Below are 19,575 nucleotides of genomic sequence, written 5' to 3' on the forward strand. Positions count from 1 at the left end.
ATTTTTCACATTTTCATTTCCTTGAGGGAAACAGATCAGTGGAACATTTACATATGAAATAAATCAGAAATTCAATAGAAATTCACTGAGATGACGTTGATACGCATGACTGATGTCTACAGATCAACTCTGCCTCCTGCTGGTCACACACAGACAGTACAGCCAACAATCTACAATCATCAGAGCTACAATTATTAACAGAAAAGTACAACATATAATGGCTCCAGCTTCTTAACATTATTTTATCAATTTGAAGTTATTCTTAATGTTGATTTAAATCTCAAATATTTCTTGAACCACTGAGGAATCATTAAAGTTAATATATAAAAATCAAACCAACGTCTCCGACCTTTAAGTGACAGCTCACAAATGTGTAGTTTCGGGCCTGTGTCATGTTTGTCACAAGTTCATTTTTGAGACTTGACAGTTTCATTTTAATAACTGTGAGTCAAATGTTAAAGGTCAAAACATTTACTTGAATCCTTTTTATTGGAGACGATTTGTGAATTTCATGTTCTCTGGATAAAAAAGATAATATGACTGTGAAAATGTTACTTCTTCTCTCCTCTAAGTGATGATAACTAGCAAAGGAAACAAAATCACAGCTGAAATAAAGTTCTTATCATGGATAGAATAATACAAATCAGCACAAACACAAGAGATAATTGGCCAGGAATAGGTTTTATATAAAATTTGAACAGTGGATACAGAGGCGATATGTGTATAAAAAAATACATACAATAAAAGTAAAATAAATGAATCTTATCTTTTCTATTTTGAGCAGATGTTCAAGTTAGCTGATGAAATGTAAAAGGCACTAAATGTACAACATTCCAGTTTTAAGGACGTTAAACAGGCCAAGGTCACTCGGAGATGAACGAAAAACAAAAACAAAAATCACAGGGCATTTGTTGTCTTTGATACGCAAGACATAGTGCAGGTTTTACAACAAAACATACCAAACAACTCTCAAATAACACACAACTATTTACCATCGAAAGACACTAAGTACGCACTTTAAGACTCGTCGGGAGCGGAGTGAACGTGGCAGCGTGTGAATTCACTCCCAGTCCCCGAAACGCTGCGTGAGCTCGGTCCGGTTGGAAATTGTTCATAATTTATAGTTTACATCACAATTTCTAACGACAGCACTGGAACACGGCAACAAGTCAGGGAACAGGAGCAAAGTGACCAGCAGTAAAAGGTTCGTCGGTATCATACAGGTTTGTTTTCTGTCTCGCGTTTTGGTGAATACGTTGAAATACATGCTAGCTAGTAAAGTAACAGACAGAAGCTAACACGAGACGTTACAGAAGGGACACGTCTGGAAGGCGACACAGCGCCGAGCGGCGAAGAACCGGTCAGAACAAAATGAATCGAGATTTTCTTCAGTCAGACAGTTTGGTTATGGAAATATGGAGTGTTTAAATATGAGTGTTTAAATATGAGTGTTTAACAGCGACACAGAGAACTTAGTGAATAGAAATAACAACTGACTACATTTTAAGACACAAGTGTAACGATGGAAAATATATATTTACAAAAAAATATTTCCCACATTTGAAAAGCACAATGTGGCTCTTACTCGATATTTGGTCCTAACATTCATATTCGTACGCATCATTCCTGACTTTTTTACTTTTAAAAAAACGTTTTTGTTATGTAAACATCTTTACGTAACTGTGAGCAAATATTAAGGCATCTGAAGTGTTTACAAACCCTTTGATACACAACGTGGGTCAATAGTGACCCGACGCACTTTGTATTTCCGAAATCTTGACGTAAATTAATTTAGTAATTTAGCATTTTCAGGTATTACTTACTACTTGTTTTGATCATCAATAATCATTTATTTATTTTTCCGTTCTTACTTGATGGGCAAACACTCAGCTATGCATGAAATAACATTTTTGACCCACGTTGTGCGTTAGGAGTTTGCACAGCTTGTGTATCAAAGGGTTAATTCTCAGTATTTATCAGAAACTATAACTTAGCAACATATTAAGGCGTATTTTACATGATGCTATTAGTAAACAAGATTAAAGCATTGAGTTAACGTTAAGAAATGATAAATAGGGGGACCTAGCATGCTTGCTCATTTCAGCTTCAACTTAATTCATTCACCCCAAAACAAATCACAGCACTTCCGTGAATCTCAGCTATTATTGCTAACGTATCATGCTAACATGCTAAATGCTAGCATGATATGAAAAGAAACTAAATTTTACAACTGTTGCGAGTTAAGGAGAATCTCTGCAGCAGCTGAAAACCTTGATTTCGCAAACCTCCGAACTTCTCTCCCTGCATCGAACTTCAGGGTGGGGCCAGTACGCCGTGACATCACTAGTGGGTGTGGTTACAGGTGTGATATTTGTAGCCACACCCAAATACACCCTCAAGTTTCACAAGTTGTCACAATATCAAGTTAAGCGATATTCCGCCTTAAGCCCTAAACTCAGTCCTAACCTTGTAGTCCGATAAACCTGTCTAGCCAATATTAGCTTATTTTGTTGCGTTACAGTTCTGAATGAATTTTTAGTGTTATAACTGGATTTTGTTTTAACGCCACAGACAGCGATACATTTGTGAGTGTTTAAAATGATGCGACTTAAACGCGGCATCAACGCTAGCATGTTAGCATCATCGCTGAAGAATATTAGGCCCCATTTTTGCAGCACGATAGCGTTAGCACATGAACTACAAAATGTCAAGTTTCTCTCTTCCTTTTTATCTACATATCACAATAATTGTATTATTTGTGCAGTCAAATTTTTTTTTTTTGCATTGTGTTAATTGATTTTCATTCCTCGAGGAGAACAAAGCTCTGTTCTATCCACTGATTGTGTTTTAGCTTCACAGCAAACATGGCTACAGTCCTAGATCAAGGCAGCAAGACTCACTCTGCCACTTCAGAGCTGTTCTATCAGGAATCTTCACTTATTATCCAAGCAATGGGTCATTTGGTTTTAATGCGACACGTGAGTTTGGTGTTTTTCTCTACAAACAGTCGACTGAAGAAGTCTGATTCGTCATTTTGAGCCGACAGGTTCAACCCTCTCTCTGCAGGCGCTGAATACGTTGAAGCGCCCGCTGACACATAATTAAGACTTAGAAGAAAAAAGGGAAAATACATCAAGCATGCCACCAACTCTCTAGACCTCTACAGCAAACAACTTTCCTTCCCTGGAAAGACATCCACAGCCACACCACACTGGAATGAGTTACAGTAAACGGCACTATATCTTACACGAGCAAGAAATATATACAAGGACTGGTCAGCGAGGACGTGTTACTGCATTCGGGAATCACAAGCTGAAGCTGAAGGCATTTGGACTGGTCACGACACAACAAACATCTTGTTCATATGCAAACGAAACCGTTTAAACGAAAAGAGAAATAACAACATGACATTTTGGCAAAAAAAAAAGAAAATCTAATTTGGAATGCATTGTAAAGCTCAAGCATCTCAGGAGAACTTACCTAATATAACTGTCGGATATTTGGCCCATTAGTGTTAAAAAATAAAATAAAAAAGAGCTTAACATGACATGAAGATGAAGAAAGAAATACGCATATTCCCATAATAATGATTGTTCTGTTAGTAAGTTGCATGCAAACAGTGTATTTAGCGTTTGTTCTGTCCAACAAATAAGAGCTCCCATGTTTTCATAGGAGACGTTTCACCTCAGTTGAACATTTCTTTTCATCGTGCATCTTTTGGAAATTGCTCAAGATTTAAAAGATAATTCGCCACAAGCAGCAATTATCTTTTATTCAAAAATTACACCTATAACCATGCAGATAATTAATGTTTTTTTTACCAATTAAGACAAATACTGAGCAGACAGAAAGTCGTTTGAAGCAGAAACGTGTTCAACTGAAGTGAAAATCGAAAAGGAGGCAGTGTTTTTTGTTTTATTAATAAAAAAGGTACCTTAACAACATGCCGGAAGTTTACAGGAGCATTCACAGCAACACAGCGTTATTAGAGCTGCATGCAAGGTTACTGAAGGGCAATGGAAGTCTAACTTTGCCCCAACAAAACAAACTCACTATGGAACTGTGGAGATGAAGTGAGCTGTGGTTCCAGTTCACTGTTGCACCAGCTGGGGGACGAGCAGAGATCGGGACATTTTCTGTCTCACGGAAGAGGTTTGTTTCTTATGACGTGTTTTACATGTCGACTGATTATCTGTCGGCTGATTCAAATAACTTAATGAGTCTTTCAGAGACATTTGCTGATATGAAAGGTTCTTATCTTACAGAATAAACAATACAGGAAAGAATACAGTTTATAACTAAACTGGAAAATATCCTCTCGGTCATGAGGGTTTGATAATTGTTACCAAATGTTTTTACTTCCTAATTTACAAAATCTAAATCGGCCTGGCTCTAAATAAAACTGTATTTAGTCCCAAACTGACTTTTTGTTTTAAATAAAAATGGCCTATATTCCTCAAAAGATTTGTTTTCTCACATCGAATGAGCTCCGTCTTTACTGTTAATGATGTGTTTGCAGTTTATGACCAAAGCCGCGTGTGGTACAGGCCTCAGCCGACTGGTGGATGATGAAGTGGTGCTGGTCATGTGACCAATGCGTCCTGAAGCTACTTCACATGTGACAGGATTCATTGTTTGTAGTGGTTTTCTCTCCCATTTCATTTAAATGCAGCCCTGAAATAAAATCTGTCCGTTTCTGCCAAAATAATTTAACAAGCATTGATTTAGTAAAGAAATACTAAGAGTCCAGAAAAAACTAATCCGGGCAAAGGATTCTTTTTTTTAACTTAAATTCGAACAAGCAAACACTTGATCCTCTTTGGAACTTTGTGATGTCCCCGGAAAAATAACGTTTGTCTTAAACTTGAACAATTTCAGAGTCAGAGGAATGTTTTTGGCCGTAGACAATAAATTAAAACGTCTTTCAGCTGAAGGCGTTTAGCATGGAAGTGAACTGCCAGCAGCCCAGAGACTGACTGATGGACAGTTATGCAAACACACCTACAAGAAGTTATTTCTGTAAAACAGGCCGTGTGAGCTTCTGAAGCTGAGGGGGGAGTTTCACATCGGTTGATATTCTAGTTCAATTAATGAAATGTTATAAAAAAGGATAATATGCACAAATATATATAAAAGAAATGTTGATATTCTCAATTGGATGTACTTCTTCGGTCACGTGACTTCAGCTGTGACACTTAAAGGCTCAGACTCGTGTTCGGCTGGTGCAACAGTTTCCAGAACCTTCTGACTTTAACAAATCATCTCGACACGTGTGGAATGATATTTAGATTTTCACGTTGATCCCTGTGTCGGAGAGCAACCTCCAGGCGGATGTGATGGAGTGATGGAGTGATGTAGTGTTGTGGTGTCCACGAGGACGCCTCATGCTGTTCATGTCTTCACGATAAAGCTCGTGGAGACTTTGTGTTATCACGTAACAGCGTCATGCTTTCAGAGGATGAGAGATACAAATAAAAGGAAACTGCACCGGTTATGTCCCTGTTGAAATAATCCCACCCTTCCCGAGAGCAGCTGATAGAGAGGTCTGATACTTTACTGTGATTTTCATCTGTTTTTTTCATTTTTGTCTTATTTTGGTCCCCTGTTCCTCTTCAGTTTTTACGAATGTCAGCATAGACGACCGGCTCCATCTTATGGAACGAGTTTTTGCTGTTCGAGTGATCCAGCTGGGCGTATATCACCGGGCCCTGGAACACAGCGAGAGCAGAGGGGAGGAGAAAGAAAGTCAGCGACTGTCACAAGTAAATGTAGATGATTCAGAACAGACTGAGGAACCTTTAAACTGTATATGAAAAAGACATTTAGCTGCTACTCTTGTAAATTATACATATCTGAAGCCCATAATTAAGAATGTAGTAGTTATAACAGTTGTATTTTTATGAAAGCTTTTCTATTTATTGACTCTAAAATGCAGCGACAAAAACCCTTCTCATGTCCACAGGTGCTTGTGTGAAGTGAATTTAAACCGTACCTTGAGTTTGTTTATTGATTAGTTGATCTTCAGAACATTAATAATTGACTATTTTGATGATTGGTTGTACCTCTTCTTTGTAAAGCTGCTATTACTCCACATGTACATATTTTTCAGGTGTGTGTGTGTGTGTGTTTGTGTGTGTGTGTGTCGTCCTGATCTCAGCATCATTAGGTCAGTCTGGGCGACACTGAGATAAACTGAATCCAGAGAAGAAGAAGAATCTGTATTGAGGAGAGCTGATGCTGTTTTAGGCAAAGTTTGGAATATTGATATAATCTATGTTTTACTGTTTACAGCATTCTGTAAGAACTGTATTAATAAATACCTTATATATTTTACTATTTCTTATTTAAAATGTTTGTTTTTCTGATTTGTTTCCCTCCTGTTCTTATTCCTGGTACTTGATATCATTGTACTGTTTTTGTCTCGTTGTATTTTTACCATTTCATGCAGCTTCTTCTTTTCAGACGAAGCACCTTGTAATTCTTCTTTAGAAATGTGCAATATATAAACCTAATGACATAATTAAAAGTTTTTATGATTTATCTAAACCAATTACTGTCCTCTTATCAGTGGATATCATAGTAGGAGTATGTTTCAGGTGTGTTTGGATAAATCAGAGCTTCACAACTACAACATATCCCAGTAAGACTGAGGCAGCCGGTGGGTTTCTTGTCCCCTGCTCCTACCTGTAGTGGACCCAGGGGAATGGTACTCTTGGAGCCCTCCAGGCCCGACTCCACCTTCTTTCGTGGCTGCGGCGCCTGAGAGCTCATGCTTTCCAAGGACGTGCATCTAGTTTAGGTTTACGATTTGCCGTCATTGGTGCACAGTCAACACGAGTAATGGGACACAAGACAAAAATAAAAGAAAGCAAAAAACAATGAGAGATGAGCACATGAGACACAGGATGCAAACAGAGAGTGCAGTGCAGCTCCCAGGAGTTTGACAGAGATAATGAAAGCAGTGACAGACACTAGAGGAGCACAGATGAGTTCAGGTGACTGATGCTGATGCACATGGCAAATTATAAAATGTAGCTGGTGTAAATTCTCATATGGAGGCAAAGGGAAGCAGGTTTAGATCTGCAGGAGAAAGTGAGTAAACTCTTTGGATTTGTCTGTATTTGTGTATTTAGAATTAATTTAAAATATGAGGAAACACAAACTTAGAATCATATTAACTAACCCTAACCCTATTATTAATTAATTAACACTGTCCATACTGACAATCACAGACAGTGGACGACATGACAGCTCCCAAACGTCAACTTAAGTCTAAAAAAACATCACACTGATGATAAAAAGTGATCTCAAAGAGTTTAGACATTCATTAGTCCATAGTTGTAACTGTATTAAGAAAAGTGCAAGATAAATAAGGCTTATTAATATATGATGTGAGAGCAGCTCTACCGTCCACTCAAATGATCCAGCCCATGAATGGATCAGATGTATTAGGACCAGCTCATCAGTGCACCTCTAGCAAAGACACATTGCAATTCTATGTACAGTAACAGAAAGGGTCCAACACAACCTCAGCTACATGAACACAAAAACGTCCCGAGGCAATTTGTGTTCTGTCATTTCAAAGTTGAGGGAAAAATCCTCAATACTTTTCTGATGACACAACAGGTTTCATCCAGACAAAGAAAGACACTGGTGAGGGTTATTTTGACACAGACACATGAGGAAGATTAAACTTGTTAGAAGTGAAAGATGGTGAGTGGTGGTTAGACGACATGCTGGTGAGACGGGTTAGCCAAGTTAACACACTGCAATGGAGGAAAGTGACTGGCACCGGAGCAAACAGCGACCCCTAGTGGCGGCGGTGTCTTCAGCCCCACAGGCTCAAACCATTCAACAGCCAATCAGGAGCCGGCTTCTCCCTCGATAGCGTTTATCGTGTTAATGGGTCAATACGTGATCACCGAAGACGAACAGAGAGGCGTGGTCAAACTATTCTAAGCATACGCAGCGAAAACTAAAGCACCTTATTTGGTCTTTAACGAAGAATGTTAAGAATTAGTAAAAAAAAAACGTCAGCTCATCCAAACAGCCCAGAATGCACGGCGTTTAGTCCAAACACAGGAGAGTGAACCCTGCACCCATGCACAAAGAGTTAGAGGATTAAATCTCTGAGGACATAAGGTTAAAAGTAAAGACACAAGAAACCTGTGCAGTCATTAGGTGAGTCTGTGGAAACTACTTTACTTTTCAAATGCAGCCAGTTTCTCGTTGGGTTAACGAGACAACACTCGACACTCACCCTTCGTAGTCGTGGCGGTTGTGAAGAACCCTCATGGTGATGCAGGCAGACACAGCGATGAGGACGAGCAGAGCTAGAGCTCCACACACTATTCCAATGATCATGTGAGTGTTGCTCTGAGCGGAAGACTCTGGAAACACAAAGAAAACAGAGAGGGGATCTCGGATTAATACAAATACTGTATAGACGAGCAATAACTTCAAGTATGATGCAGCCTCCTCCTCAACTCCTCCTTCTCCTCCTCCAAATTATAACCTTCAGCTGGGAGTGTCACAGATACCTGGGAGCCCGCGAGTAAACAAAAGGTCTGTGTGTTTCGCTAAGCATACCGAGAGCGTTCTTTGTGAGAGGAGAAAGGAAAAGTCGTGGTCAAAAATCTTTTCTATAAAAATACATAATGTGTTTTCATGTTGGTGCTCTGCGGCTTTTCAGATGATCTCAAACGGTTCATGGAAAACAAAGTCCCACCTGCAGAGGGAGAAGCTGCAGCCGAGGAGATAACAAGCCATCACACGCAGTCGTGGGCTTTGTCTAAACGAAAACACACGACAGGAATGTTTCTGTGCGACGGCTCGGAGTGGGCACTCCTTTTATATGTTTGTATAGAGCAGATCTCACGGTGCCGGCGGAGCGAGGGGCCGACACGTTCAACTCGTCATCGACACAGCGGCGAGGATTAACTGTTAATGACCAGAAACCCTGAGACACACGTGGCAACTATAAAGTTCACAACAGCTAGCATCTGTTCTGCAGGTTTCAACAAGGTCAACTTAAAGATCGCGATAAATTAAATTTAACGACAGATATGAAGGATTGTTCTGGCTCCTGCCGATATCTGAGAAAGAACACGCATGCTGCCTAAATATTTCTGGTAGAGATAAAGCACTGGGGAGGCAGCGTAATTATTATAATAGCGTGATTAAGACATACCTACCTTTTTTTTAGACCGTTAAAGGCAGAAACCCTGATTTAGGCTTGGCTTAAGATGAAGACAATATTATTTAGGTTTTACATATAAATGCTTCTTAATGCTCTTTAAATACATTTTTGGGGGAATTGAATTCAATGTTTTTAAGACAGTTCAAGGTCCCAACATAACAAAATCAAAGACTAATCGAGATCTCAACACTACTGTGGTTTAATCCAGGTTTCCATTAATCTGAATCGTGCCACTCACCCACTGGGTCTCAAATGGAGCCTATTTCAGTCAATGACATTTGATTTTTATTAATAAATTGTGGGTTAAAGCCAAATTGACAGTCGCCTCTTTGCCTCTAAACAGATTCAGCACAACAAGGCTTCAGAAGTCTCCTCAAAGCGTTTTCTCCAACGGTCCAATCAGCATGTGTGTTTGCTGTGTGTGAGCAGAGAGTCAGTGGGTGGATGAGTCTTGTCAAGGCCACAATCACACAGCACCGAGAAGCAGGCGCATTCAAAAACGCATCTCAGTATCTGTCGGGGCTTTTAACACAAACCCTCCAGTTGGCTTTCATCATAGACGATTGAATTATGTGTTATAAACATGTTATAAACAAATAAACATTTCAGTGAATCGATGAATACAAACAAAATCGGATCATTTACCTTTCAGAACGACCCTGAGCTCCGTTCGAGCCGGTGTTCCTGTAATGTCCGGCGGGTTCTTCACGTCACAGAAGAAGGTTCCGTTGTCACTGAACTGAGCCGGACTCAGCTGGATGGAAACGTCTCTTTTGTTGATGTCTCCGATGAACTTCAGTCGGTCTTTGAACTCGGTCGGTCCCGGGAACGACTTTCCTTGCGAAAAGTAGAAAATCTGGAAAAGAGGAGGATACCCCGGGTTAAACTGAGTCAACCAGGAACATGTCTGGTGGTTTTCATCAACATCCATAAACTAATCTCTAGGAAATCAGCGAAATGTCAACAAAAGCAAAATCTCACAATGTTAAAGAAACCAAGTTTTGTGGGAATCCTCTCAGTCCATTCTGACTCGTTAGCTACACAACTAATCAAATTAGATGTGGCTCAATTTCACTTGAACTGTGACACACACACAACACCAGGATCCTCAATCTGAAGCAGCGACTGTGTTAGATCTTCAATATTCATCATTTCCTTATTTACACTTTGTGCTTTTCCTGCTGTGACGAGTCAAGACTATGCTGCATGACACAACGCTGAATGTAAACAAATCTATATGAGCAACGCTGATATCATCCAACTGGTTATTACTAATCAGAGCACGGGGAACATCTGTGCACAGGTGTTTCTCCTCATTTGCTAAATCTCAACTAGGGTTTCAAAGGGGCGGAAAGTTTCCGGTAAATTTCCGGAAACTTTCCATGGGAAGTTTAGCTCGGGAATTTTGAAAAAAAAACAAAAAAAAACGCAAATTAAACGCTGAGCAATAAAAACATCATTCAAAACTCTTTTTTAAAGATGTATGGAATGCAGCACACGCTGCACGTTGAGTTTCAACCCTCCACTGTGCATTCTTCCATCACATGCACAGATAACTCCCAGCATCCTTCACTCTACAGCAGGGCTATTGAGGCCTGCTGTAGAGTGCAGGACTAGTCAGGTAAGTTTCCATGATATTACTGGAGAAAATATATTAGCATGCTGATTGAGGATTGTTCATCTGTTCATCTAGCCTATTTCCATTCATTTATCTATCAATTGTAAAATATGTTTACAGACGATTCCAATTGTTTGGCTAACTATTTATATCTCTGGCATTGCATTAGTGTTTTTTTACAAACTTTTTTCTCATCTTATTCTACAGAACAATGCCACGTGCATTATCTCATGTGTGAAGACATTTCACCTCATCCAATGTAGAAGGAAAGGCTGTGTACATTAGCAAATACTGTGCAAAGACCTATGTTAAGAATGACACAACGATGCAGAAGCATAAAGTCAAGTGCCCAAAGTTTCCTCAGGGCTCAAATCAGCCTATGACACAACAAAATGTTTAAATTTATGTCTGTATATGACAAGGTGAAGACAGTTAGTATAAATTACCCATAACATTTCCAGTTTATTCCAGTTTATTCCTGTTAATTCCCATATATTCCCGTTAATTCCCATGGAAAGTTTCCAACTTTGAATATTCCCGGAATTTTGCAACCCTAATCTCAACAAACACTGAAATCACCAACGTTCAAAATGCAGTCAAGGAAATTCAGACAGAAAGATATTAGTGTGTCGTATCTTCCAACAATTTGAATTTGCTGTTAAAAAACGACTTTCTCTCTTCTTCTTCTACCTGGTCTACACAGCGTTTAACACACACTCACACCTACTGACGCCCAGTAAGTGAGCGGAGGACACCGCGGCTAAAAATAAAAACATTGGATTGAAGTGTCCTCAACACCAACAGGGCTCAGGTCCATGTGAACACGGACACAGGAGCCAGAGATCTGGAGAAGCCTTGTTGGTGGAAGTTGGCCGTGAGAGGAAGTGACTTCTGTATTTACCATCTGTCTCTCACAGTCTGAAGATAACTTATCACTTTCACAGGTAGATTGCTAAGAGCGAAACTCCGACATGCAAGTTCCTGTAATCGTACACTGATACCACGAGTCACTATGTTCAGCTCCTGCTGGTTTCCGTTGAGCTTGACTGAAACTGTGTCCACAATAGGCCATTTCTTTATATAGATTTAAAAAGGACAATTTGCTGTAGAGAAACTGACACCACTGAAATGAAGACAGGGGAGTCCTACCTAAAAGTCTCAGTGGTCTCGAAAAACCAGAGTTGTTGTCCACAGCAGTGAACCATGTGACCGACCCTTAAACAGGAAGGTGAAGGGGTTTAAAATGCAGATTTTGAAATGCTGCTTTTGGATCCTCCAAATCATACACTGGCATGATTTGGAGGTTATGTTCTTTTCCCAGTGAGAAACGAGAGCAGCATTAAAACAGTTAGAGCTCTTTTTCGGCCTCAGCTGTTCGGTTGGCAAACAACAACATCGAGTGTCGCAGCCAACATCTGGACAGAAGTGAGACAGCTGTTGGAATAACAAGCTGGCGTTTTTTTGTAACATTTACAAACCGTGTGGAGGCCATATGGAAAAGTTTGGTGGGGTGTGAAAAACCCGGATGGACGACTGAAAGAAAAATGTTACCGGCTAATTGTGGACATGCTCCATGTGTCGAGTTTGTAAATTAAATAAAAAAAACCTACATCTATGTCACTATATTTAAAAGGAGATCACAGAGACAAGTCAACTGATTTAAACACAAAGGAGTATGTGCTGTGAATGATCTGCTCTTTTCCCTGAACCAGAAACTTCCAACAGAATATTTACTTGTGTTGCAGTGAAATAAATCTTTAAATGTTTGACCCTTTCAATTCGAGAACCTCTATCTGTTAATATTGTGAATGCAGAGGCACTGAATCAGCTCAGATTAGTGCAGACCAAGAAAAGCACAATGCGTTATCATTCATTTTCACTGAATAGGCACTTGCCAGTTGATCTTAATTGTGTGAACCAGCTTGACAATTCATTTGGCCAGAAACAAATCAATTTGCCTGCTGTGAGTGGGCGACACGGATAACAACATTGTGTGGAAACTCTGCCGCTCTCCACTTGAAAAGCCTGTGTTTACTCAGAGCGTCGTGTTCTCAGTCTGCTGCAAGAACGAGAAGGAAAACTAAAAACACACATGAGATAAAACCAGAGTGACTACGCTCAAGCTGAAGAGAAACCAAATGTTCAGAAATACACAGAGCGACAGCAGAAGCAGCATGAACACACAAATACAAACATGCAGATTGTTTAAATCTTGAATCATTGAATCTAAGTCATCACAAGGAGAATAAAGCAGCGGAGGCTTTTCTCCGTGTGTCAGTGCAGATAAAACAATCGCAGGAAAACCTCCTGGAGCCGAGGGATCTCGTCCCCGAGCGGATCCGGCCGGGGAGGACTTACCCCGTACGGAGCTTTGGAGAACTTGTTATCGGGCTGACTCGACTGAAAGTTCCAGGTCACCGAGGTCTGGCTGCTGACGACTTCATTGGACTTGAAGGTGCACCGGAGAACCCCCGTGGTGCCGTTCTGCATCATCACCTCCGAGTCGGCGTAGATGTCGATCGCAGACGTGGGTTTTGTGACTGGAATAAACAACAAATTTCCAAGGTTTAAGTGACAAGTTTGAATATGTCAAAGGAAAAACAGAACAACAGAATTCACTTCTCCATTAACCCTGAGTGCAGCTGAGTTGGGGGGGGGGGGGGGACTGCTCTTAAACCATGTAATAGGAGACAGTAAATCCAGGTTGAGAGACAGATTAACGTTTAAATCTCATCAGACACCAAAACATTGCACAACAGTTTGCAAAAGAGCTGAAATGAAACCAGAACTTAAGTGAAACCCAAACTTGTGAGTTTTGTTGCTGATGAAAAAGAAACTCTAACCAACTCTGAACCGCTTGCAACTGTACGAGAAGCAGCTTGTTTCACGTGTTTAGATAAGGATAGATGATTTTTGTTCAAAACGGATGTAATATTGTAATATTGTTTAATTTTAATCAACAAAAATCCAATAAATATCGCAACCAGACAGAAAAGGTTTGTCCGTGAATGAGTCGGGGGTCATGATGATCTCAGACATGTCTGTCCAGTGCTTTCTAAGTAATTATTTAATCTTGTTAAAATCAGAAAGGTTTCGATTTGTAAGATCCAATCGGATAAGAGGAAGTTGCCGTCAGATTTTGGACAGAAACCATCTGGAGAACGAGTAAATAAATGATGAACGTGAGGTTGTGATAAGTTACAGAAGCTGGTGAAACAGAGGTTATACTAAGGTTAAGTGACTTTCGTTCTTTACACTTCGTTCTTTCTCCCCAGTACCTGCTTTTGCACAGTGTCTGTTTTGCAGGTTGTTTGTTTCTGTACTCTCATTATGTGTAGTTTAGTAGTGTACATATTGTGATCTTTTTTATTGTGCTTCGGCACTGTTACTTAAATTCTGTTTTTCTCTTATTTGCTGTAACAAGTGAATTTCCCCGTTGTGTGGATAAATAAAGAAATCTAATCTAATCTAATCTAATCTAATCTAATCTAATCTAACAAGACGGATTTGTAAATCTATTTGGTTGAGTACAGGATCAACTACAAGTGTTAGGGTTTCAATGTGTTTTGTTTTTACAGTGACACAGTTAAAGTTTCAGCAAATGTGGGTCACAAAAACAAAAAAAGAGAACATTCGGTGCTTCCGTGTGCTCTATTTGTCCTGAACTTGTATTTATAATAAAAAACAAGTTGTAGTTGATCATGGTGTGAGCTGTCAAACCTCACATTTAACATCTGTCACTCAATCATTGCTATAATCACAGCAGATGACCCAGATGATCGCAGAATAACAGTTCCTCTCCCACATCCCTTAAAAACATCCGTAACCTCGTGATGAATGCAGCGGCTCTGTTCTCATGTCCAGCAGGGATCTGAACTCCAGCTCAGAGAGATGAATGTGACAGAAGCCAGCCGTGAAATTAATGTCACAGTATGAAACTGAAGGAAGCGCCTGTCAGAGGAGAGGCTGGAATTCAAAACAGAGAACCACCACTTCCCTAAACTGCAGGATATTACGAAGCAATATTCCAAAAATGTGTTATTCAGCAGGAAGTTGTGTTTATGAAGACAACTGTGCCTGTGCTGGTTTTAAAGTGTCTCTCCTATTACAACACAAACCAGTACAGAAATCTTACTGGGATCCAGGGGTGAAAACATGACTTTTGTGCATGATGAGCATTAACAATCTGAATATTAAAGTATCAAATCTGCACAATAACCACGAGCATGCTACGTTTAACGATGACGTGCATGAAAGGGGGGGGGGATGGAACGAGGAAGTGAGATTTTCTGGTTTCTGGACCCTAGGGTTGCAGCTGGGTTCATCGAGCCTCCTGTGTGTTCATGGAACCCCGGCGATCAGGACTCGTTGTCCCGCTAGAGACCTCCAGAAAAAACAAGCCAGTCCACCGGAACTCACGCCAAAAACCAAACCCCCATTGGGAAACCGAGCACTTTAACGCCCATTCGCTTGTTGTGGAAAGCAGCGGTGGGGTAGCGGACATTTTTAACACATTTTCTACACTAGTGGGACACCGTCTTCAAATCGGCGTGGGTCTCTCACACGTAGGGGTTCGAGTTCCTGCTCAAAAGTCACGTCAATCAGCTGGAGGGGCTGCACGGCCAGCGCGGCGGGTCCCACCTCGGACTCCGGGGGACGGACGCGAACAAGGGCGGCAGCCAGCGAGTCTGCACCAAACCCCGGTGTGATTTCAGCCAATTTAACAACTTCTGCTCCCATTGTGTGGAGGTGTGAAAGGACAGGGGGGGGACAAAGGCTCCCGGAGGAGAAGGGGGTCTGGTTCCAACCCGAGGGGCCCAACAAAGGGGGGTTAATGAGCAGATCCCCGGGGCAGATGTTAGGTGTCTCCCAGCCTCGGATGCTACATAACAGCGCTAAGCTAGCTCCGCTGTTCCCCACCTGAAACTACGAGCTCGGGGCTAGGCTTTTCCGACGCGGGTTCGAACCCCCTCCGCGGGCCGCGACACTCACCTAGCAGCACACACAGCGTAAATCCAGTCAGGAGGACACGGTGGCAGACGGGACGTGTCCATTTTGGCTCCATTGTGTTGTTGTAAACAGGAGAAACTGCTCCGCTGCTTTTTCCTCCCTCTCCGAGTCCCTGTCTTCTTCTTCTACGGCTCCGAGGGAGGCTGCGGCTGCTTCCCCCTGCAGGATCAAAGGCGCAGTGACGGGCTGTAGATCAAAGCCAGTGCGCTGCAGATCACAGCCACTCCGCTGCAGATCAAAGCCACTGCGATGCGGATCGAAGCCACTGCGATGCAGATCAAAGCCACTACGATGCAGATCAAAGCCACTGCGCTGCAGATCAAAGCCTCAGAATAAAGGGCTGTTAAACATTTAATTCTGCTAAAGTTACACAACACTTATTAAAAGTGGTAGAACGGACTGTATTTTAGAATATAGGACAAAATGGGTAATGTCCCTTGTACGTTTGAAGGCAAAATAAAGGATAGTTCACCGAAAAAATTATAAAATTCCCTCATTATCTTAACACTATGCCCGTTAAAGTAAATGGTGTCCACAAGAAAAACATAAGAATGCTTCCCTGACTTTGAAATTCCACTTGAAACGGCATCATTCACACCTTATTTTTAGCATTATTTATTCTGAATAATATCACTGTCGGTGCTCAGGCCCTAATAATCCTAGCGGTTATGTTTTCACTAATCTAAATTTTATGAATTGTTTCTTTCTTTACACTAGAATGGGACCTTCATTTATTTTAATACTTTTTATTTACATCAAGAACTGGTCCTCTCTACGGAGGCCACCATGTTTTTTTTTACAGTAGCCAAAACTGGGCAAACTAAACCTTTTGAGTTTTGTATGACAACTGAAGATTCCACAGACAATATGCAACTTCACCACTAGATGTCATTAAATTCTACACACTGAACACTTTAAATAATTATCCTAAAGTACGTGAAACAATTGTAGCAAAGTTCAAATCGTGCATGCGAGTCGGTGAACAATTTTTTTTATTTAAGATAAAGATTAAAAACAAACTTTTTGTCTGCTGAATTTGTAATATTTTAATTTACTGGAAACAAGACTTCTTTAATTCATTTATTGTCAATGGGTATGATGCAAGAAGTGACTGTATATTACAACTTGAGATATATTCTGAGGTTGTGTACTTGTATGTATACACTATAAAGACTATAGTGAAACAGTTGTATTCTCAGTAAACATCCGTTACAAAAATGTCCAAAAAAAGCACATTTTCCACACGTTGTCCTCGTCAAACACAAACAAACCTGGGCTTCAAATGTGCTTTATTTGTTTTGAATTTGTATTTATGCTAAGAACCAAGTAGCGGTGGTACATTGTGAGCGTTCAGACCTCACACTGTACGTCTCTGACCACAAACTCAAACGCTTTCACATCTCTAATCATTTTTCAGGGAATCGAGGATTACAGTCTGCAAATGTCCAGCGATGTTAGATCAGAAATTAATCGATAAAAATCTACTTTTAATCATGACCACAGTGAATTAGTAAACGTCTGGTAAGACTCTCCGGATTAGGAACCGTCACATTAATGCCATATGGGCCACGAAAGAAAAAAAACGTTTTGTCACGGACATTAAATTAAAAGAGACAACAATTAAAACACACCAAGCCAATGCAATAAGGCCATCGGAGAAAAATAAATGTGCAGACTTCACACGGTTTAAATTTATACTCTGAAGGTTCAGTTCACCAGTTTTCACGTCAGCCCACAACCACACAAGCCGAACACATACAGGGTTCTCTCAGTGCAAGTCAGGCTCGCTCACCCACACATCCACACATCTCATAACACATCGCAGGAATCTATCATAAATATCAACTCCAGATATCTACAGTATTGACATATGCAACAGAGGGAAATGTAATACATGCAAGTAAACAAACAAAACAAAAAAATACAGAGATCATGTCCTTGAACCAAACAACGCAGCTGTTCACTAAATTCATTCAGCCTCATTATTTTTCTTCTTCTTTCCATAAATGCGTGTTTTGCCGCCTGGTGCGTCAGATGAGAGCCGGGCACTGAGTCACCATCTTTATTCAAAGCACACCGTGACTGCCGGCTCCTGGGGAATGAGACTTACATGGAAGTTTGGAAAAATTGTTCTCAGAGTGCACACGAGGAAAGTACAGAGTTTCACAACAGTTGGACGGGAAACATCTCCAGAGTTGTTTTTCCTCTCAGTAGTCTGATTTTATTAATCGATTAAAACTCAACATGTTTTTTTCTGAACTTGTTTTGACAGAAAAGTCCAGAGACAGAAATGTGTCAGCTGATAATGAACCATTTCAACACAAAGCCACACCCTCCCGACTCGTATCAATATTCAAACATTTATTTACTCTATTTGAAAACGTTTTTTGAGGGAATGTGCAGCTGCTTAATGAAAACCACCTGTGTTATTCTGGCCTTAGATGCTACAATTAGTCAAACTGCTTGAATTGGACATGGATTATGAAAGGAGAAGCTGCACACGTGTCAGTTTTACATCAGGTCTCTGAACAAAGTCCTGGTCATCAAACAGATTTTTCAAACTCCCTGTTAATCTTCGTCAGTTGAATTTTTTTGTAACTTTTTCCGAAAAGCAGCAAGTCGAACACTTCCACCACGACGCAGCGGTTAGCTACGACAGTGAAAGTCGAGATAGTGGATACGATCTGAACTCCGGTCTGTTCTCCTTGTTCAGTTTATCAGGTTGAGACGACAGGACGTCCAAGTGACAAGACAACAGGAAAACATCCGGAACATTCACAGCGAGCGAGTGGACACGTTGATGTTTCTAAACTGGAAGAATACAAATATCTCAGGATGAAAAAGTAAAGTAAAACACGTAGAAAACGTGAATTTGGAAAGACGAGGACAATTCAAGTTTGTTTATTGGATAATGGCTGAAACCACTGTTGATGTTCTGTAAACAATAACACGATTTCCTCCGCCTCAATGTTCCTGACATGTTCCTGTTGTTGTCTGAGCCGCACAATCTCCTGCTGCCTTCTTCATATGTGAAAGACAAAGTTCATGTCCGAAGACACCAATAGAGATCTTGTACATATGAAACGTCAAAGTCTCTAACGCCTCAGCTCAGCGTCGCTACAGTGTGATCTTCAATATTTCTCTCATTTGAGCTTTAGAATTTAATGATTAAACAAACTCAGTTTAAAAAAAAAATCTGTGAATAATTTAAAGGAGTAAAGTGTGTTTAGGATTAAAATCTGTTTCTTTCATTATGTACTTCAGCAGCTTTATGGAGCAAAACAAGACTCAGTGGAGGATGATAGAGAAAATTCATGGTATTGCTCACTTTGTGTTATGTTCCTTTTTTTTTTGTTCAATCCTATTTAAGTTACGTGCAAGTATTTTCCATCCTTCATTGTGTTTCTTTTCTTTTTTTACACACAGGGTGAAATGACCAGAACAAGGTGGAAAATGCTTCAGGAAAATAAAAAACAAAAGAAGACGTCGGAAAAAAACAAGAACAAGCGAGTGAAACGAGGAAGCGATTATCAAAGCGCTTCGACAACAGGAGGAGGAGAGTTAACGCATCCAATTGTTTTTTTCTATTTACCTGGAAAAAGAAGTCGCAGATGAAAAGTGCTTTAGAAGACGACAAACCTTTTTGGTTGAGCCTAATATAGACAGTCATATATCTACAGTAGAAACGAGACACAGACACACCCACATGGAGATGGACGCCCCCCCCCCCCCACCCGTCCACAGTCAC

At 40.5% G+C, this 19,575-nt stretch overlaps 1 protein-coding gene across 1 annotated transcript; it reads right to left on the bottom strand.

The window, feature by feature from the left end:
* Positions 1 to 674: 674 nt before the first annotated feature.
* mpzl1l (myelin protein zero-like 1 like) lies at positions 675 to 15,928 on the bottom strand. The gene is made up of 6 exons (XM_061086234.1): positions 15,810 to 15,928; positions 13,176 to 13,357; positions 9,845 to 10,055; positions 8,261 to 8,390; positions 6,685 to 6,790; positions 675 to 5,708 (listed from the first exon to the last, which is right to left on the bottom strand). Exons 1-6 carry the CDS (start codon positions 15,880 to 15,882, stop codon positions 5,613 to 5,615), a joined length of 798 nt encoding a protein of 265 aa, XP_060942217.1. The 5' UTR covers positions 15,883 to 15,928; the 3' UTR covers positions 675 to 5,612.
* Positions 15,929 to 19,575: the final 3,647 nt, after the last annotated feature.

Source organism: Limanda limanda, chromosome 14, assembly GCF_963576545.1.
Source record: "Limanda limanda chromosome 14, fLimLim1.1, whole genome shotgun sequence".
In the NCBI taxonomy this organism is placed as follows: domain Eukaryota; kingdom Metazoa; phylum Chordata; class Actinopteri; order Pleuronectiformes; family Pleuronectidae; genus Limanda; species Limanda limanda.